This window comes from Ursus arctos, unplaced genomic scaffold (genome assembly GCF_023065955.2).
Source record: "Ursus arctos isolate Adak ecotype North America unplaced genomic scaffold, UrsArc2.0 scaffold_24, whole genome shotgun sequence".
Classification (NCBI taxonomy): Eukaryota; Metazoa; Chordata; class Mammalia; order Carnivora; family Ursidae; genus Ursus; species Ursus arctos.
This window is the reverse complement of record NW_026622919.1, coordinates 22,488,771-22,511,306: the sequence shown is the minus strand read 5'-3', so window position 1 is coordinate 22,511,306 and position 22,536 is coordinate 22,488,771. Positions and strand designations below refer to the sequence as shown.

General features: G+C 36.8%; 1 protein-coding gene and 1 pseudogene across 1 annotated transcript in view; both read right to left on the bottom strand.

The window, feature by feature from the left end:
• NPEPPS (aminopeptidase puromycin sensitive) overlaps positions 1–22,536 on the bottom strand; it is a 94,292-nt gene that overhangs the window by 29,908 nt on the left and 41,848 nt on the right. Inside the window, exons 3-5 of the mRNA XM_026513018.4 lie at positions 11,520–11,597; positions 2,175–2,296; positions 1,003–1,110 (exon numbers count right to left, since the gene is read on the bottom strand). Of these exons, the coding sequence (XP_026368803.1) occupies positions 1,003–1,110; positions 2,175–2,296; positions 11,520–11,597 (308 nt within the window). The remainder of the gene's footprint in view (positions 1–1,002; positions 1,111–2,174; positions 2,297–11,519; positions 11,598–22,536) is intronic.
• On the bottom strand, positions 19,081–22,333 carry LOC113265658 (ubiquitin-conjugating enzyme E2 variant 1-like; annotated as a pseudogene).

The window sequence follows — 22,536 nt, the reverse complement described above, 5'->3', positions numbered from 1 at the left end:
TAAAGTGTTAAAACTACCAAGGATCTACAAGAGAAAAGAAGCAACTTTTCTTGAATACCTATTATATTCCAGGCACTGGGATGTTTTAAGTAAGACCTCAATACTTTTCAAGTGAAATAAGGATAGAAGGCAATAATTATAATAAAGGGTAATGGTGAAATCTACATTTCAAAAGGTACAGATATCTAAATTTAGAGAATTCTTTATACCAAGGCTGGCTCTAAGCAAATTTGTGCAGGAATCTCCACTTTACCGATTTCCTAATTTTTTTTTTGTTTTACCCCCCCCCCTTTTTTTTTTCCTATTCAGGATCTCCACTTCCTCAAGATCTCTCTATTCTTTCTTCCAAGGAAGACTTATTCAAGAACAGACCTGATAAATTCATTCATACTAAACTGTAAAATAACATTTCAATTTAATATATTAGCCTCCTTTTTGGGAATATTTGAGAAGAGAATGGCATTCTCTCTATGGAATTCTCTCCACCATAAAGGAGGCAAAGGCCAGTTATCTGCAGGTACAGTAGGCTTTTCCAAGTTCCCCAGATTCATATTACAAGCTATCGGGTACTCTGTCTTAAACAAAATATTTCAAGTAGTAAATGCTTACTCTCTTTATGGAAGAGATAACGACATCAGTGAAGAGAGCATATTCTAAGAATACAATCAACCAGAAACCTAAACACACTTCATGATAGGGCTGTATCTTTTGGTATCTAATAAGAAAGTCAGATTTTTTTTTTTAGGCAATATTTATTAAACTCATCACTTTTTTAGTTTTCCAAATTAAAGTTTATAAGAAATTTCTTCCACAAGGAAGGAAACTCCAAATAAGGCAATTTAAAAAAAGAGGGCTTATTGGAAATAAGGAAAACGAATGTCTGTGCTTCTGTGATGCATCAAGCACTGTGCTAGGTGGTTTCTTGCGATTGCATCTAACCAGCAAACCAAATATTCTCAAAGCTTGTTCAGATTTTACATATACTTACAAACACATACATACCATGTTTGATAAAGCTACTCTGTCTTTAGGAACAACCAATGAGATATCAAAAGTTGCTTTGATGGCAGGCTCATCCCAGCAAGGAAAAGCCCTCCGGGCATCAGTAGCCTTAAGAAAAGAATATGAAATATAAATATTACTGAATTAACCTAACCAACTATTTCATGAAGTAACCGTCATCATCTTCTTTCTTTCTATCATCCATTCCTTCACTTGTTTACATATTAACTTTCTACTACGGGCCAGGCAACACCCTAGGCAGTGACTACAGAGAAAACATGGGGCTTACTACCCCTGCCACATCAACAATGCAAAAACAAACAGAAACAAGCAATAATCCAGGAATTAGGTCTGCTACAGATCTTTTTTTTTTTTAAGACTTTATTTATTTATTTGACAGAGATAGAGACAGCCAGCGAGAGAGGGAACACAAGCAGGGGGAGTGGGAGAGGAAGAAGCAGGCTCATAGCGGAGGAGCCCGATGTGGGGCTCGATCCCATAACGCCAGGATCATGCCCCGAGCCGAAGGCAGACGCTCAACCACTGCGCCATCCAGGCGCCCCAGGTCTGCTACAGATCTTAACAATATATAGTATTAGAATAATTTAGAATAATATATATATTTTTAAAGATTTTTATTTATTAGACAGAGAGCGAGAGAGAGAGAGCACAAGCAGGAGGAGGAGCGGAGGGAGAGGGAGAAGCAGACTCTCCATTGAGCAGGGAGCCAGATGCAGGGCTCGATCCCAGGACCCTGGGATCATGACCTAAGCCTAAGGCAGATGCTTAACGGACTGAGCCACCCATACATACGTAACAGAATTTCAATACCTGAATTGCTTCTATACTATGTTCCTTTTTTAATTAAAATTATCTTCTTAGTATTTGATTTCTGCGGCTTTTCCTAGGACATAGTAATGCTATTTTGTGTGTGTGTGTGTGTGTGTGTGTGTGTGTGCGCGTGCGTGTGTGTATCCAATTCTCCAGCCCAATCTCTAATTCTCTCCTTCTATAATGGAGATAACTGGCTGAATATAAAATAAAAATTCCAAAATCATTAATATAATTATGGCCAAAGGCCTCTAGCCTGAAATAATCATGCAAATAATGGAACAGAACTTTGTCGGAATATCGACTTTAAGATCATAACATTTTCGAGAAGAATACCATACCTCAAACTGTGTGACAGCAGCATAGCGCACCTCTCCAGAAGGGGTAGTATATTTACTTCTATAGAAACCTTTCATTTTGTCATTCAGCTCTCCAACAAAATCTATCTTTAAGGTTCCTGTACCTGTGATTGAAGATGAATGAAAACTACTTTAATACAGATATTAAGTACAAGTTATCAAAAATATATCCTTAAGACACTAACTTAGTTGACTATTTACAACGTTCAAATCATTCTTTCCTTTCTCAAACACTTCTGGCAATGGAGAGAATATAGTATTTACTAAAGTAAATGGCAAAGTAATCCTAAAGTAAACCGAAACATCATATTTAGGGTGACTGCTTAGAACGTAATCTTTAACTTTATTAACTTTAATCTCTAATCACCAATACATAAAGATAAAAACAGGAAAGGAAAGTAACATATATTATTAAATGTATGACATGCTACTGTGCATGGTGCTTTAAAAATATTTAGAAACTTGGAAGTAGGTATAGTCTCCATTTTTCAGATGAGGAAACTGAGGCTGAAAAGTTAAATAACTTGCTTGAGGTCACATGATTAGTAAGTAGCAAGAACGAGATAAAAAATTTAGGCCTGTTTAATCCAAAATTCATGTTCTCTGCCAATGCCATATAAACTGGTCCATTTAGAGGACTTCATGCCAATTACTCTATCATTAAGACAAAACCCTATCTGTTCAATCCAAATGGAACACTGATTCCATACTTTTCAAAGGAACTACATAGGGAAGATCAATGATTTGGCTGGCAAACGGGCATAAAAAAACTCTTACTGTCACCTCAATCATTTGAAATGATAATATTAAAGAAACACATTTACTCAATAATTACTAAACGCAAATAAAAATGCAACCTGAATATATATTCTATTGTTGTATGAGGGCAAAACCAAAATGGGAGTTTTGTGAGTATATATACCTTCTTTCATAACAGAAAAAAATTATAACTATTAATCATCTACTAAATTCAGATGCATGACAAAACAATAATCCCATACTACATTTTACAAATTAAATCCCCCCAAAACACCAGCCAGAAAAATGTTGACTTTTAACTGATCCTTTTAAAGTGCCTATTTATAACAGGATCTAGAGCATGGGAATCTAACAAATCAAAGACATAGTATGACTATAAAGTAATTAGGCAATCATTCCAAAACTTTTATATACTGTTTTAAACTGTCATTTTGGAATGCCATAGAGCAATGACATTAACATTGTTCAAAATGTTCTTAACTCTCTCTCTTTCTGACATATCCTTTTGGATGTTCTCAGTCAGATCTTCACCTTCCAAAACTGAATTGACTTTTTTGAAAAGGGCCAAAAGTCACGAAGAGTCCAAGTCTACAGAAAAAGTGAATAGACAAACTGCAAATTGTTTCTAGACAAAATGCTGTTGTCTATTAAGTATGCCAATTAAGTAATTAAACTGATTTTCATATGTGCTTCAAACTGGTTCTGAAAGTAATTTCAAGAGAAAATTTCAGACCTCTGTAGCGAAGTCATCATCACTAAAGAAAGTGCCATATTCTTTTTTTTTTTTTAATGTGCCTTATGTAGGGCCTGAACTCAGAACCCTGAGATCAAGAGTTGCATGCTCTACTGACTGAGCCAGCCAGGCACCAAAAGGGCCATATTAATGTAATCATGACCGGGGAAAAACAAAACAAAAAAACTGAAGCTCATTTGAATAAGTGTTTGTGAATCTTATTTTTTTAAAATCAGACATTCTGTTTGAAGGGGACAATGAATACTTTCTTAAAGAGAATGACAGATTCCTGGAACAGTAAATAAGAATATAGTAAAAGAATGTGAAAATGATTGATACTAAAGAATTTAACTAGAATATAAAATTTCTCCCTATTTTCGTTAGGAATTCACTAATCCTTAAAAAAGCAGATATATTCACATTAATAAAGTTTACAAGGAGTATCTAGTAGATTGTAAAAAACCCACTACCTTTAAAGAGAAGTGTCTGATGGAATTTTATGTTGCAATTCCATAAATGCAACTGGCCAGTCTGTTTTCACTAAAGCAACTAACATCTTAAGATTTCTTTTACACAACTAACATTCCATGGGGAATCTACTTTTGCCTTTTCCTATTTGGAATAAAATGATTTAAAACTCATAACTAAATAAGAAAGGCTGCTTACACTTTTACTCGGTTTTAAATCTCCAAGGCCATCAAACCATAACAAGATACTGATTGATAGTGGCCACTTCCAAAAAAGTGACATACTAAACAAAATACAAAGTATTGGAAAAGGTTATTACCTGAAATTCAAACAAAACACAAGTTAAAGTTTAAAAAAAATCATTAATATATTTAACTAGTGTTATATTATACAATACTAATTACAAAATATTTACTATTAATATAGTAGAATTATAGGGCAAAAACAGGAGAAAAAAGATTTAGTAAACGTCAACTTATCAAATTTACACCATACTGAAGAACTGATTGCCAGACTGTCTAATTTTACACCTGTTTGCCCACTTAATTTACATTGCCTCCTCACATTAGACACCTTATTTCAATATCCATTGTATGCAATATTTATCTGCTTGGGATGATAAACCTTTAAAACATACAATAAGCTCATTTATAAATTAAAACAACTGGAAAATTGCAACTTCTACCAAAAACTTTCTTTCTTTAAAGCTTAGGAGAGTATAATTGCTGTAAAACCTGAAGCAGATCTTGAAATACTTCAATAAAAATTTAATGAGCCTTCTAAATGCTAAAAAAATTAAAGACAGATTAATTTGTATAAAAAAGGAGTAAAGGTCTCTGCCTTTGTGTCACCATTTCCTGTGATCCGGTTTTTCACTCTTAGAAATGTCAATATCACCTAGCGTTTCTCCAAATGAACACCACTCCGTAGGATCCTTAACAGATGATTCTGAAGTTGTTGTCAGCTTACAATGATCATGGTAATTTAACCACTGTTCTAGAATGTGCCAACTTCAGAAAAGAAAATCTTTTGCTTAGCTATGAAATAGCTGGCATGACTGTTAAGTCTGGTGAGCCTAACACAAAGGTTACTAATGTCTTTTCAATATATGCTCCATATTTATTCCCTTACAAGGTAGAACACTTGTACAACCTACTGAAACTTGAAAAAATAAGGACGTCATTTTTAAAGCAAAGAATGACTGGGTAATTGTGCTCCAGAGAATCTTGGGAAAAATGTGAAAGCCAATAATTTTCAAACAGTCATTTATAGATGTTCAATAATCAATATTAGTCTTATCTCAAATAGGATAATTTCTTTTTTAAAGAAAGACTTTATTTATTTATTTGAGAGACAGTGAATGAGTAAGCATCAGAAAGAGGAGGAGCAGGGGGAGAGGGACAAGCAGACTTCGTGCTGAGCATGGAGCCCAATTCAGGGCTCCATTTCACGACCCCAGGATCATGACCTGAGCTGAAATCAAGAGCCCAAACGACTCAGCCACCCAGGTGCCCCTCAAATAAGATAACTTCTAATTCTAATATTTATATCAGTTATTTATTTATACTGCTATATTAACTAAAAACCTCCAAAACTCTGTTGAATTATAGTATACGAAAAGTCATAACCTTCTCTGACCTGTCCCTGCTTTTATTAGAAATGACTTCACGATTTACAATGTCTGCTGTAAATAGTCCTTATCAAGAAGGACAAAGCTCTTATATACTGATAACTGACCCATTTTTAAAAAAGATTTATTTACTTATTTTAGAGAGATTGAGAGGGGGGGGGACGTAGGGAGAGAATCGCAAGCAGACTCCCCACTGAGCACGGAGCCCAAGGTGGGGCTTGATCCCACAACCTAGAGATCATGGACTGAGTGGAAACCAAGAGTAAGATGCTCAACCAACCGAGCCACTCAGGTGCCCCTGATCTCTTTTATTTACACACACACACACACACACACACACACACACACGGGGGAAAGAAGGGTGCAAAATATGATACATGGCATGCTAGTTCCTGTGTTCTTAAACAGTATATGCAGAAATGCTTACAATACCATTGAATAGTTTTAAAAGGATACATAGAAAACTGGTTGCTTCTGAGAAGAGCTGAGAGAGGAAGAAAGGGCTAGGATGGCAAACACATTTCCACTATGTATCATTTGTATTTTATTTTATTTATTTATTTATTTTTAAAGATTTTATTTATCTATTCGACAGAGATAGAGACAGCCAGCGAGAGAGGGAACACAAGCAGGGGGAGTGGGAGAGGAAGAAGCAGGCTCATAGTGGAGGAGCCTGATGTGGGGCTCGATCCCATAACGCCGGGATCACGCCCTGAGCCGAAGGCAGACGCTCAACCGCTATGCCACCCAGGCGCCCCATCATTTGTATTTTAAACCATGTGTTATATTTTTATAATATTTAATAAGAAAATAAAAAGCACAATATGGTGGTTAGAAGTATAGACTTTTGGATTAAACTGCTTGGGTTTGAAATCCAGGCTCTGCCACCTAATACCTATTGACCTTGGGCAAGTTATTTAATTAGACCATCTTTGTGCCTTAGTTTATCTATAAAGTACAGGGAGCAGAAACTATCTCAAAAAGGATTAAATAAATTAGTATTTGTGATGCACATAAAAGAGTACCTAGCACAAATTAAGCATTCAACAGAAACACGCATGTATTATACCTGCACACATATATACATACACATGTACACATGTGTACATATAACACACATGCACCTTCTAGGAGTTTCTATTTATTCTTACCTGCTCAATTCTAGCAAATACATCCTAACTTCTTTTGATAAATCTAGTATCTTGAAATTTTTGACTTAATAAATAATGTCATATTTCCTAATGCTGAACAATTGAATCTATTATCTTCACACACAAACACTAGGTTTATGTATCTTCTGGGATGATTTTAAAAACCTGTTTTAAGATATTTTTGCTTCTTGGGGCGCCTGGGTGGCAGAGCGGTTAAGCGTCTGCCTTCAGCTCAGGGCGTGATCCCGGCGTTACGGGATCGAGCCCCACATCAGGCTCCTCCACTATGAGCCTGCTTCTTCCTCTCCCACTCCCCCTGCTTGTGTTCCCTCTCTCGCTGGCTGTCTCTATCTCTGTCAAATAAATAAATAAATAAATCTTTAAAAAAAAAAAAGATATTTTTGCTTCTTTCCATTTTTTAGTTAATTTCTGCTCTTAAATCTTTATTTCTCTCCTCTGCTTTTTTCAACTTACCCATTCTTGTCTAACTTTGATCCTGATGCTTAGCTCAATTAATTTTCAGTCTTTCTTAAAAGTGCTGAGTAATGTCTTACTTGCATCCTACAGGTTATGTAATAACTTCATTATTCAGTTCTAAATATTTTCTAATTTCCATAACAAATCTTCTTTGACATTAATTTTCAGAGGTGTAATTTTTCCAAATATATGAGAAGGGATTTTTTTTGTTTCTCTTTTGCAACTGAATTTAATCTTTGCACAGTATGATCATAGAATGTGGTCTGTAATGAGCCATATTTTAAATTTTTTAAAAAATTTACCTTATTTCTATCAAAGTAATAGTTCATACTTTAAAACTCATAAAGTAATATAGGCTTATATATAAGCTGCAGGCCCCTGCCCAAAGCTACCTTACTCCCTACAATGCCCCCAGTAGCAACTCTGTGATTTCTAAATACCTTGCTTATATAGCTATTTCTTCATTTTTCAATTTCACACATTACTTTCTTCTTACTATAGAAAGTGAAGTTTTAGCCAAACGACATCTCTCCCTCCTACATCTTTTACAAAGAAGTAAATTTTCTGTGACCTTGCGAATCTGAAAATATCCTTATTTTACCTCCTCTTTAAATTCACAATTTCGCTAAGCATAGCATTCTAGGCTGAAAATCATATAAACTCAGAATTTTGAAGGAATGGCTTCATTAGAGTCTAGTTTCCATTGTTCCTGATGGTTAGTCTACTGCTATTCCTTTTTTTAAAATTCATTCAAGTATTGTTGATAGACAGTGGTACATTAGTTTCAGGTGTACAACATAGTGATTTGACAACTCTATACCCTTTCTATGCTCAACATAAGTGCAGATACCACCTGTTACAACACTATTACAATACCACTGTGTTCCTTATGCTGTACTTCTAATCCCTGGTTTACTCACTCCATAACTGGAAGCCTGTATCTCCCATTCCCTTTCACCCATTTTTCCCACCCCCCACCCGCCAGCCTACTCTCTTGCTATTCTGATCCCTGAACTTTGAAGGCAACCTGCTAGCTTCCCCTCCTTCCTCCCAACCCCCTGCCCTTGAGAAAAAAACTCTTTGAGAGCCTCACTTTATCCATCCATCCATCCATCCATCCATCCATCCATCCATCCATTCATCCAAGAGCAAGTCTGAGAAGAGATAGGGGCAGAGGGAGGAGAGAGAGAATCCCAAGCAGACTTCACACTGAGTGTGGAGCCCGACACTGGGCTCAATCCCACGACCCTGAGATCATGACCCGAGATGAAATTAAGAGTCAGATGCTTAACCAACTGAGCCACCCAGGCTCCTCTCGAGAGCCTCACTTTTATCCCTGAAAGTTCTAAAATTTGCTTTGGTATGGGATTTTTTACATTTATTGAGTTAGTTCCTCTCAGTGGTGTGTACCTTTTCTTTTTTTACTTTCTTAACTTTCTTTTCTTTCTCTCTTTTTTTTTTAGTGGTGCACCTTTTCAAACTAAAGGTTCCAATCACCTCAGTTCAAAGAAATGTTCTTTTGTATCTTTAATAATTTTCTCTTCTCATTTTCTCTGTCCTTTCTTTTACTAGATGGATGTTGTCTGCTAGATTGGTCCTCAAATTTTCCTACGATGTGTAAGATTCCTCTTTTTCATCTTCCAAAACTCCTATTAGGTTTTTTTATTTCTATTGTATTGTAATAGAAATTCATGAAATAGAATTTATATCTACTGTAAAGCAAAAGTTTTCTTGCTCTAATTCTTTCTGTTTGATAACGTTCTGTCCTATTCTTGTTTTTGTTTTTTTTTTGAGAGACAGAGAGCACACAAGTGGTGGGGGGAGGGACAAAGGGTGAGGGAGAGAATCTTAAGTGTGGAGCCCATGTTGGGCTCCATCTCATGACCCTGAGATCATGACCTGAGCAGAAATCAAGAGTTGGACGCTAACTGACTGAGCCACCAAGGCTCCCCTGTCCTGTTCTTGTTTAATGAATGTGATATTAACAGTATTTCTAAGAATATTAATTTGTTTTGTGGGTTTTTTTTTTTTTTGAGACTTTCTTTTCATTTGTCTTTGCTTTAAACAAGTTCCTATATTTCTATTATTGTTTGGCTTTTTTACTCTATCTTTCATGGTAGAAGTTTACTCAAATCTCTGGTAATTGCCCTAGTGACTCTGGGCTTGGCCATGCAATTTACTTTGGCCAATGAAATGTGAATGGACATCAAGTCTACCACCATCCATGCAGAAGCCTTAAATGTATCTTTGTGATTTGTCTCTGTCCCCATCCCTGAGCTTCTGCCCTCTGCCATGGGAGAGAACAGCACGCTATGGACAGTAGCTGCTCACTACAGCTCCTGGAATGAGAAGACTTGTGAGCTAAGCAGAGCTCTTAAGCAAAGGTGGAGATATGGCCGCTGGAGTCCTCAGGGCCAGGTGTGAGCAGGAAATATTTGTTGTAAGCCACGGAGATTTTTGATCCCACTTGTGGATTAAATGTATGGGTATACTTATATACACACAAAATATTTCTGGAAGGGTTCACAAGACAATGGAAGTGGAAGGGGTCAGAAAAACAGAAATCTAAATTGTTATATTCTTTGGTATCTTTAATACATGTTCATGGAAAAACATTTATTTTTATAATAATTTCATACAAGAAATCCTACAAGAAATCCTAGTTCAAAGAAGGCAAAATGAAAGAGAACTGAAATAAAAGATAAAACTCCAATTTAAAATTTTTCTAAAACTATTATATTAAGATATAAATAAGCATAAGGTATATTCAATTATGTCAAAAACCAGACATATCGTTTTATTTATATCAATTTAGAGATATGACTCATCACCCTGTATATGTAATTTTGTATTCTGCTTTTCAATTTTACATTATAATAAGCACTTCACAGTGTTAAGAATTCATAAAGCTCACTTTTAATTGCTATATATATATATTCCACCATACTGATGTCATAATTACTCCCTTAGTGTTGGACAAATACATCCATTCTAATTTTTTACTACCTTAAGTAATGTCTCAATAGACATTTCTAGGCATAAAGCATTTTCTGCATTTATGATTTTTCTTTAGGATATATTCCTATTACCAAAATTGCTGGGTCAAAAGACATGAATATGTTTAGGCTTTTGATACAGACTGCCAGACTGCCTTCCAAACACATTGCATGGATTTACACTCCTACCAGTAATATCAAAGTAGTCACTGAGAACTTTTTAACTTTAGCTTACAACACAGGCAAAAACTGGTATATCAGTAACTGCTGTTCTCACATTTCTCATTACTAGGAAGCCAAATATCTTTTCACGTGTTTTAGTCATTTGCATTTCCTTTCATACAAATTACCTGTTACTTTTTTTTCAACTACTTATTTTAATTCCAGTTAGTTAACGCACAGTGTTATATTAGTTTCAGGTGTACAATACAGTGATTCAACACTTCGATACATCACCCTGTGTTCATCATGACAAGTGCACTCCACTTGTTGCTTTTCAACTGATCATTAATCAAAGTCTTAGTGCTTTAACAATTGATTTGTATACAATTTCTTATTCTACATTAAGCCAGAAAGTCTTCATTTTCCTTTGTGCTTTTATACCTAATAACAGAATCTGGATTATTATCATTATTATTATTTTTTTAAGTAGGCACCACACACAGTGTGGAGCCCAGGACTGGGCTTGAAAACTCACGACCCTGAGATCAAGACCTGAGCTGAGATCAAGAGTGGACACAAAAAACTGAGCCAACCCAGGCGCCCCTACCTAATAAAAGTATTACATCAACAAATCTTTCCTTCCATGCCCTCACTATACTTTTATACATCAAAATCAACTGTGGGGCATTCATCTCAATGTGGACTCAACTACTGGAAGATGGAGCTGGGTAACTATATTTTAAAAAGCTGAGACTGAAAAGGTGAAAAACAATGCATTATGTTCTAGGGTAGAATGATCATTAGTTTTGGTCTTCTTTTTTCCTGGTGGCCTAAAAGCTGCAATGAACCTCTTTCAAAAGCTCTGTCTTAAAATGGCATACAACAAATTTCTTTGGAAGAAATAAGATGTCACTATTCATCATGGGATTTTACAAAAGCCATGACTCTTACCTGTTTGGAGAGTACTAGGAAAAGACAAGGTGACTTTTTCATCTTCATTCTGATAGTTAAATCCTGTAGCATGTATTTCTGGAATGGAAATTAAAAAAACATTACTTCACAAATCTGACTGGACTAAGACAAAATCCAGACTGCAGCAATTAACATTTTTAAGAGCAAAATCTCTACTAAAACTAAATATTCTTTTTTTTTTTTTAAGATTTTATTTATTTGACAGAGAGAGGGAGAGAGCACAAGCAGGGGGAGCAGCAGATGGAGACAGAGAAGCACGATCTCCGCTGAGCAGGGAACCTGATGTGGGGCTCCATCCCAGGGCCTGATCTGAAGGCAGATGCTTAACCAACTGAGCCACCCAGGCGCCCTCCCCCCCACCTGCTTTTTAAGTAAGCTCCAAGCCAAAAGTGGGGCTTGAACTCAAGACCCTGAGATCAAGAGTCACACGTTCTACCAACTAAGCCAGCTAGGTGCCCCTAAAACTGAATATTCTTAATTTAATAAATTAAGTTTCTATTAACAAAAGTGTCATTTCAAACTAACCCATTTTAGTTCACATCCTAAGTTAAATATGCTCCTGAAACACAATTATACATCCTGTATTAATTCACAAAACCTTTTTCCCCCCACAAAACTTTTACGATACAAGGGAAATAGGGCTACTATAAATGTGAAAAGGTTTTCTGCCAGATTTCCAGATGTAATTCATTCCCATCTTTGTGTGACTAAGATACTGTTTTCTATGCTGCAGTTTTACTCATGAACATTTGAAAGATTGAGCAAATTGCCAAAATTTCAGTGTTAAAGATATATCAATGAAAGTTCTGTCCCCCAACCAAACACAGGTAACAATTCCAACTAAAATACAGGTCATACTTACTTCCAATTAAATTCTTCGTTGTTACATTTTACAGAAATAAAGGTGAAAACAGATGTGTGGATTAAATTAGGCTTTTATTTACTCTCCAGCAGGAGTGAGAAGACATTGCTTATCTGATATTTCAGAATGCTCAGCTGACACTTTAGGGAAAGAGCCAGCCTTAATAAGTGCAAGAATAGAAGCTCAACATTCTTAACCATCGGGGAAATGCAAATCAAACCACAATGAGACACCACTTCATACCCACTAGGACGACTATAATCAAAAAGACAGATAATGCTAAGCGTAAGGGAGGATGTAAAGAAATTGGAACCCTCATACATGGCTGGTAGGAATGTTGAACTGTGCAGCCACTTAGGAAAACAGCCTGGGAAGTTCCTCAAATGATTATTAAATAGACTTACCAGAGGACCCAGAAATCCCACTCCCACTCCTGGTGGGGATATATAAATATATCCAAGAGAAATAAAAATGTATGTCCACACAAAAATGTATACACCAATGTTCGTAGGAGCATTCATAACAGCCAAAAAGTGGAAACAACCCAAATGTCCATCAAATGATGAAGAGATAAAATGTGGTATACAATGGAATACTGTCTGACAACAAAAAGAAATAAAGCGTTGATATATACCACGATAGGGATAAACCTTGAAAATATTATATTAAGTGAAAGAAACCAGACACAAAAGGCCACGTATTTATAAGAAACGTTCAGAATAGGCAAATCTATAGAGACAAAAAGTAGACCAGTGGTTGCCTAGGGCTGGCAGTTCAAGGAGAAAGGTACTTTCTTTATGGGGTAATGCAAATGTTTAAAACGGATTCTGGTGATGGCTACACAACTCTGAATATACTAGACACCACTGAATAATACACTTTATTTTTTTTTAAGATTTATTTTAGAGAGAGAGACAAAGAGCACATGTGTGCGGGCGTGTACAACAGTGGGAGAGGGAGAGAATCTCAAGCAGACTCTGTGGGCTAAGCAGAAAGCCCAACTTGGGGCTCGATCTCATGACCCTGAGATCATAACCTGAGCTGAAACCACAAAGAGTTGGACGCTAACCAACTGAGCCATCCAGGTGCCCTTAATTGTACACTTTTTAAAAAAGATTTTATTTGAGAGAGAGTGTGTGTGAGCATGAGTGGGGGGAGGGGCAGAGGGGAAGCAGACTCCCTGCTGAGTAGGGAGCCCAACACAAGGATTGATTCTAGGACCCTGAGATCACGACCTGAGCAAAAGGCAGACACTTAACCAACTGAGCCACCCAGATGCCCCCTGAATTGTACACTTTAAATGAATGAATTGTATGGTATGTGAATTGTATCTCAATGAAACTGTTATTAAAAGAGAAAGGTAGCTTTATTCGTCATGGACTTAAATTTGATATGGGTAACAGTGATTCAGATTTAATAACATTCTATGAGCCAGGCAAGATGTCCACAATTCATTTCTTTTTATGAAACATCCTAAGATTGAATTTTCAATGTTTCTAATACCATTATGGTTCAAACATCTTTATAAAGCTAAATCTTTACAAAACCAATAAGAAACTATAATTTCAGATTTTAAGAGAACTTTAATCAATTATTCCTCATTTTACAGATGAAGAAATGAGATATATAAAGTTAATGATTTGCCTAAGTTCACATAGCTGGACTAGAATTCAGTTCCCTTCCTATTCCAAAATTCTTTCTACTACCATAAACTAGCTCCTATAAATCTGAAAAGAAACTCACAACTTGGCATATATACAATACTGATGAAATCACTACTGAAACAATGACTTTTGATGGCAAGAACTCAAGATTTGCTCCGACTTGATTCCCACATATAGAATCATACTTAAGCCTACAGGGAAGCCAAGAATCACCTTAATGCTTAAGAATGTACTTTTCTGACAAAGATATAAAATAGCATTATGGCCTATAATCAAAGACCATCTCCATAAAGGATTAGTAAAACTAACTTGTTTTATAAATGCACAAAAAGGCTTCAAATTGGTAATGAAGATTAAAAAAAACAAAAGAATAGCAGTTTTAAAAAAAATTTTTTTAAAGATTTTATTTATTTGAGAGAGAGAGAGAAAGCACAGAGGCAGAGTGAGAGAGAGAGAAGCAGACTCCCTGCTGAGCAGAGAGCCCAGTGCAGGGCCCAATCCCAGGACCCTAAGATCATGACTTGAACCGAAGGCAGATGCTTAACCAACTGAACAACACAGGCGCCCCAACTTTTTTTTAATTTTATTTTTTTTAAGTAGGCTCCATGCCCAATGTAGGGCTTGAACTCAGGACCCTGAGATCCAGAGTCACATGTGGGGTGCCTGGTGGGCTCAGTCTGTTAAGTGCCTAATTTTCAATTTTGGCTCAGGTTATGATCTCGGGGTTGTGAGATTGAGCCCTGCCTCAAGCCCTGCATCAGATTCCATGTTCAGCACATACTCTACCTGGGATTCTCTCTCCCTCTCCCCCTGCTTGTGCACACATGCACGCTCTCTCTCTGTAAATAAATAAAATCTTAAAAAAAAAAAAAAAAAGTCACATGCTCCACCAACTGAGTGAGCCAGGTGCCCCAAGAATAGCAGTTTTTAAATTGAAACAAGTATTGTATTGCTAGATTCCATTCTAGCACATGCTTCCAAATATGCATATCAACTCTATTACATGTATAAAAAAAAAAGAGTAAAATTTCCTCTAAAATTCTCCTTTAGAAATGAGGGTAGTAATCAAATATTTGAATTTTTTTTAAAATTTATTTGAGAGAGAGCATGTGTGTGCACCTGAGCAGGGAGAGGGACAAAGGGGGAGGAAAAGGATCAAGCAGATTCTGGGCTGAGCACAGAGCCCGACTTGGAGCTTGATCCCATGACCAGGAGATCACGACCTGAGCCAAAACCAAGTGTCAGACACTTAATCGACTGAGCCCCCAGGGTGCTCCATAATCGTATATCTGAATTTCTTTAAAAAGTCTCTTGTACTATGGGACACTCTTCCAATTACTTTATATTGAACAACATACTACTTGACAAACATACATTGGACTTTAAAATAACCTTGGTCAACTGTAGCTTTGGATATTCTGTAAATGGCACCACTATTCATCCAGTGGCTCGAACCAGAAATACGGAATCATCCTAACTGCTTCCCTCCATGACTGTCTCTCATAACACATTCCAAATAAGCAAATTCAGTAGCCTGTTATCTTTACCTCCAGATCTTTCCATGTCCCATCACTACAATCCCAGTCCAACGTACCATTACTTCTCTCCTAGACCACTATCGTAGCCTCTTAACTAGTCTACTTCCGCACTTGCTGCTTTATAATTTATTCTTCGCACAGCAGCCAGGGTAATCAGTGAGATCAAAGCCTTTCACGGAGTCCCAAAATATTCAGAATGAAAAGCCAGGTCTGCTTGAGGTTGGTAAATATTTCTTAGGACCAAAAAAGCACAAACCATAAAAGAAGAAAAAAAAAAAAAAACACCTGATAGATCAGAGTTCATTAATATTTAAAACTTGTGATTATCAAAAGACACTAAAAATGAATAGGCAAACCACAGACCAAGAGAAAATATTTTACAGAGAATATACCTAAGAACTTCTACATCTCTCTGATAAAAAGAATTCTATTAAATAAAGCATATTAGAATAAAAACAATCCTATTAAAATATGGGCAGAATACTCAAACAATTTCACAAAGGAAAAATGGCCAAAAACCAAACAAAAAAATGCCCAACATCATTTGTCATCAGGCAAATGCAAATTAAAACCACAATGACATAGTACCACACACCCACAAGAATGGGTACATCTAAAAGGCATGAAAACAAAAATGTTATCGAGGATAGAGAATCTACAACTGGTATTTTGCTGCCAGTGCCTTTGTTGTTCCTCAAATTCTGCTGCAATTCTCTAGCCTCGTGGTTTCTACAGCTACCTAGAAGGTTCTTTCCTCAAACATCTACATATTTTATGTCAATCGCTTCTTTAGAGATCTGCTTCATCAACTTCAAGAACAATCCTCACTCCACATCCTCTTATTGTGATTTCTGAGCACTTACCACAACTTTACATATTTGTTATTGTCTATCTTTCCAAATCAGATATGTGTGTCTGGAATGTTGACTCTTGGTTTTGTCCTCTACCTCCAATGCTAGAATGGTTTTTGGCACATAATATGCCCAGTCAAGTATTAGCAGAATGAATGAATTACTTCAAAAAGCAATACACTGAGTGACTGTGTCATGGAGATCATCAATACCGCCCATATTAGATATATTAACAAAATACCACCTTTACTAATGTTATATAAATAGGGACTTATGGCTAGGGATAAAATTTTCAGCTACAACACAGTATATAGATTCAAAAAGGGATCTATCTCAAATACTTAAGAAGATACTATTTGCTGTGGAACTATTAGATTATTCAGAGTGGAAAGCCATTTATATACTAAAGATACACATGAAAAGTCTGAATAAATATGCTTCACAGAAGTAGAAAAGAAAAAGCTATACTTTCAAATTAATGTTTAGATTAGTCTAATACTAACATGTCAATATAATGTTTTATAGAACATTTAAGATGCATATATGTAAATTAAGCATTATAAATAGACATTTTACTATATCAAGAAATGATAAAATTAAACTTGACCAAACTTAACCTTGACCAAAAAACCTTTTTTTTTTTTTTTTAAATAATGTCTACGTGCAATGTGGGGCTCAAACCCACAAACCCAAGATCAAGAATCACAAGCTTTACCAACTGAGATAGTCAGGCATCTTGACCAAAAAACTTTTTTTTTTTTTTTTTAAAGATTTTATTTATTTATTTGACAGAGAGAGATAGCCAGCGAGAGAAGGAACAAAAGCAGGGGGAGTGGGAGAGGAAGAAGCAGGCTCCTAGCGGAGGAGCCTGATGTGGGGCTCGATCCCAGGACCCTGGGATCACGCCCTGAGCCGAAGGCAGACGCTTAACGACTGCGCCACCCAGGCGCCCCCGACCAAAAAACTTTTAAAAATATTTTTTATTTTTCGGGTTCCTGGGTGGCTGTCAGTTGAGTGGCTCACTCTTGATCATTGCTCAGGTCATGATCTAGGGTCCTGGAATGGAACCCAGGGCTGGGCTCTGTGCTCAGCTGGGACTAGGCTTGAGGAGTCTCTCTCCTCCTCTCCCCCGCCCCTCCCCCCACACTCTCTCTGTCAAATAAATAAATCTTTTAAAAATATTATTTTTATTTTTATTTATTTTTAAAAACTATTTTTTAGGGATGCCTGCGTGGTTCAGTCAGTTAAGTGTGTGCCTCCAGCTCAGGTCATGAACCCAGGTCCCCGGGATCGAGCCCCGCACTTGGCTCCCTGCTCAGCAGAAAGCCTACTTCTCCCTCTCCCTGTCTACCACTCCCCCTTGCTTGTGCCTTGTCTCTGTCAAATGAATAAATAAATTTTTAAAAAATTAATTAATTAATTTTAGAGAGGGGCACCTGGGTGGCTCAGTTGGTTAGGCGTCTGCCCTCAGCTCAGGTCATGATAGCAGAGTCCCAGGATGGAGCCCTGCATCAGGCTCCCTGGTCAGCAGGGAGTCTGCTTCTCCTTCTGCCCCTCCCCGCAACATGCGGGCTCATGCTCACTTGCTCTCTCTCTCTCAAATAAACAAATGAAATCTTTAAAACGCACACATATATACACATTTTTTTTTAAATTTTTTATTTTATTTATGTGACAGAGAGACAGCCAGCGAGAGAGGGAACACAGCAGGGAGTGGGAGAGGAAGAAGCAGGCTCCCAGCGGAGGAGCCCGATGTGGGGCTCGATCCCAGAACGCCGGGATCACGCCCTGAGCCGAAGGCAGACGCCTCAACGACTGCGCTACCCAGGCGCCCCCACATTTTTTTTTTTAAGGGAATGCGTGGATAGCTCAGTTGGTCAAGTATCTGTCTTGGGCTCAGGTCATGATCCCAGGGACCTGGAATCAAATCCCACATCAGGCTCCTTGCTCAACGAGGAGCCTGCCTCTCTGCTCCTTCCCCTGCCTGTGCCCTCTCTCCCTCTCTCTCTGACAAACAAATAAAATCTTTAAAAAATATATGAGAGAACAGGAGAGAATATATGGTTATTCAACAATCTGAGCCTGTTTCCACAGCTATAAAATTAAAATCATTACCTACTTCTTAGTCATTTGAAGATTATACAACATTCTCTATGTAAAATGTTTAGCACAGTGTGTGGTCATGATTATTATAAAATAATACTCTTTTCTAGATAATGTATCTAACACAATTCTGTATTGATCAACTGCAACTAATTCATTATATATGTATAAATAAGGACTCTTGCTGAAATTACTTATAGAGTGCTACACATAAAAAAAATATTTTAAATATAATTGGCATTTTCAAATCTATGGATATAAATACACATTTCTGGGTATAAGCATGCGTGTGTTTGTTAGCAGTATACCAAACAGAAGCAAAATTTGAATGTAACCAAAGTATGTATAAATTTGTGACAAGAAAAATCTTTTACTCAAAACTACTGCAAACAGATTCATTTTGATAATAAAAATTTACTCATGACAAAACAGACCTACAAATTTCATAACAAGATAGACCTATAACTGAGTTTTAAATGTCTTGTTTTTAAAAAGTAATTAGGATATAATTTTGACTATAAGTTAAAAAAGTTATGTCCTATGTATACGCATGTTATCATTTGTGAGCACACACACATACACTCTACATGTGTACATACATAAACATGCATGTCTGTGAATGCATAAAACATCTGAGGAAGGATACATATGAAACTGGTAACTTTCTCTCTTTTATGGAGCTAAGAAAGGAGGCTTAGTTTGTACTGTATACCACTGACACCCTTTGAATTTGACATTGTGTATATATTAAGTATGAAAACTTTTTAAATGTTAAGAAATCTTTTTAAAGGTACTTCTTTTGAGATCCTGGTCACATTGTTATGGCAAGCCTATTTATCAAATAAATCGAATGAATATGTATTCCAATTCTGGGTTTTCCGAGTATGGTTTACAGACAAGGAGGCACTCTTGCCTAGGTCTCTAGGATTTGGACTAGCCATAATTTAAAAAACATACTCTTCCTTAGAGAACACAGAAGGTGAAGTGGCTCATCTTATTTGTAAAATTGGCCAGTCTTTCCACAGAAAGGTGACAGTCCTTGATGCGCAAAATGTTCTAACTATAACAAAAAGAAAGCAAGCACTCTTAATCATTGTGCCATTTAGGCCCTGCCCAAATTTCAGAACCTCTCTTACATGCATTCTTCCAGACTACAGTTTGTTTTCTGTTCAACATTTGTGCAAGCATGCTATTTGGTCCAGTAGATTTCTTTTAAATTACCCCACTCCCTTCCACAAAGAACGCCAGGGTCCTCAGGCAACAAATGCTTCAGCTTCCACGGCCCCTTCGGGCATCTGCCTTACTTGCTCATTGTCATTATGCCTCTCTCTGCTGACCTTTCACAGCTTGTCACTTTTTATGTTAAGTGTGGTTCTTCCCTTCTGCCATTACAGGCCTCAAGATGCATATAATACCTTTTCTTTCTTTTCTTTTCTTTTCTTTTCTTTTCTTTTCTTTTCTTTCTTTTTTGCTTGTTATAGCACAACTTACATATTGCAAATTGAAAAAAAAAATGAGTATCATTGATAGCACCTTAACACAAATTGCCTTTGAATGGGAGCTTTCTTTCTAGTACTTTGAGGTCTACAAGATATATCTAGAAAATTTACCACTGTGGAAAATGAAGACTGCTTGAATCAAATTTTAAGGCTGTGGTTCTTCCTTTTGATTAACTGCTGTAACGTTGTCCTTCCAGCAGCCGAGGGAGTTTCATGCTTTCTTTAGACATCAGGTGCCGAAGCTCTTGCAGGACTCCTTCGATGCTATATGAACTCTGCTATTTTGCTAGTACTGATACAGCTCTTCAGTCCACCTCTCCATTAGAACTCTGAACTCCATTCACATTAATTTTTTGTTACAAATCTTACAAATGGGGGTGCTTCTGGGTATTCAGATCCATATTTTATTTTAAGGCTGTATATTCAGTTTTCATAAACTGTCTGAGCCCATGATGGCCGCCAACTTACGTAGCTGATATCTTTTCTGTAATAAGCACATACCTCCATGAAGGAGCTTCTGTTACGAAAGCCAATCTGTATTATCAATGATTAACACAATCGGTAATTATAAGGTAACTCCTGCTTTCCTTAATAAAATCTAGCTCTGATTTTCCTAAGTGAAAATTTGCTAAATATGTTTGTATATGTTAACAATCCTAACATCTCTATTCAACTTTATTCAATCAGTACTATGCTACATATAGCAATAAGTGTAAAATATAAAGAATAAATAAAACAGTATTTCCTTCCTGTGAACCACAGGTCTCCTGTAGGTCTCACTGATTTTCTGATCTCCTGCATTCACAACATCAGCATAAAACACTATTTACATATTGAAGTATCTCATATTTTTCTCCATTTTAAATAATATTAGTAGTCATAAAAATCAAACCTATTTTAATTTAACACCCAAAAGACAAATAATCTAATTCTATAACAGGCAGAAGACTATTCATGAATAGACATTTCTCCAAAGAAGACATACAGATGGCCAACAGACACATGAAAAGATGCTTAGTATCACTCATGATCAGGGAAATACAAATCAAAAGTACAATGAGACATCACCCAAAACCAGTCAGAATGGCTAAAACACAAGAAATAGGTGTTGGTGAGGATGTGGAGAAAAAGGAACCCTCGTGTACTGTTGGTAGGAAAGCAAAGTGGTACAGCCACAGCTGAAAACAGTATGGAGGTTCCTCAAAAAGTTAAAAATAGAATTACCATATGATCCAGGAATTGCACTACTGGGTATCTACCCCAAAATACAAAAATACTAACTTAAAGGGATATATACACCCCTATGTTTATTGCAGCATTATTACAATAGCCAGATTATGGAAGTAATCCAAGAGTTCATTGATAGATGAATGGACAAAGAAAGTATTATTCAGCCATAAAAAAAGAATGAAATCTTGTCATTTGCAGCAACATGGATGGTGCTAGAGAGTATAATGTTCAGCGAAGTAGTCAGTCAGAGAAAGACAAATACCATATGATTTCACTCATATGTGGAATTTAAGAAACAAAATAAATGAGCAGAGGAAAAAAAGAGAGAGAAACCAAGAAACTGACTCTTAACTACAGAAAACAAAGTGATGGTTACCAGAAGGGAAGTGGGTGGGGGGTTGGGTGAAATAGGTGATGGGGACTGAAGAATACACTTATCATGATGAACACTGAGTAATGTACAGAACTGTTGAATCACTATATTGTACACCTGAAACTTAGAGAACACTGTATGTTAACTATACTGGAATTAAATTTAAAAACTTAATAAAAAAATCAAGTCTATTTTTAATGTAGTACTAACCTCATAGAAAGTTGACCAAAATCTTAGTCAACAGATACTAGAAGTATCATTACTATTACATGAACTACCAAATGGAGCACTATACAGGAGTGGGGAAAGGATAATGTTCTAATAAGTGGTACTAGGACGGCAGAATTTCCTTTGCGGGGTAAAAACCAAGCTGGACCTGGAGTCACACCGTACCTAAGGAGTAGTTTATGAAAGTCAAAACAAAGTTTCTCAAAGACAATATGGATGATATCTTCATGATGTTGGAACACAAAAAGTTGTGGGTTTTTTTAGATTTTTAAAAATTATTTATTTATTTTGTCAGAGAAAGAGAGGGAGCATAAGCAGGGGGTGTGGCAGGCAGAGGGAGAGGCAGGCTCCCTGCTGAGCAAGGAACCTGATGTGGGACTCAATCCCAGGACCCTGGGATGTTGACCTAAGCTGAAGGCAGACACTTAACTGACTGAGCCACCCAGGTGTCCCTAGAAAAAGTTTTTTTTAAGACGCAAAAAGCAGGGGCACCTGGGTGGCTCAGTCAATTAAGCATCTGCCTTTGGCTCGGGCCATGATCCTGGGGTCCTGGGATCGAGCCCTGCATCGGGCTCCCTGCTCCATGGGGAGCCTGCTTCCCCCTCTCCCTCTGCCACTCTGCTTGTGTGCTCTCTTGCTCACTCTCTC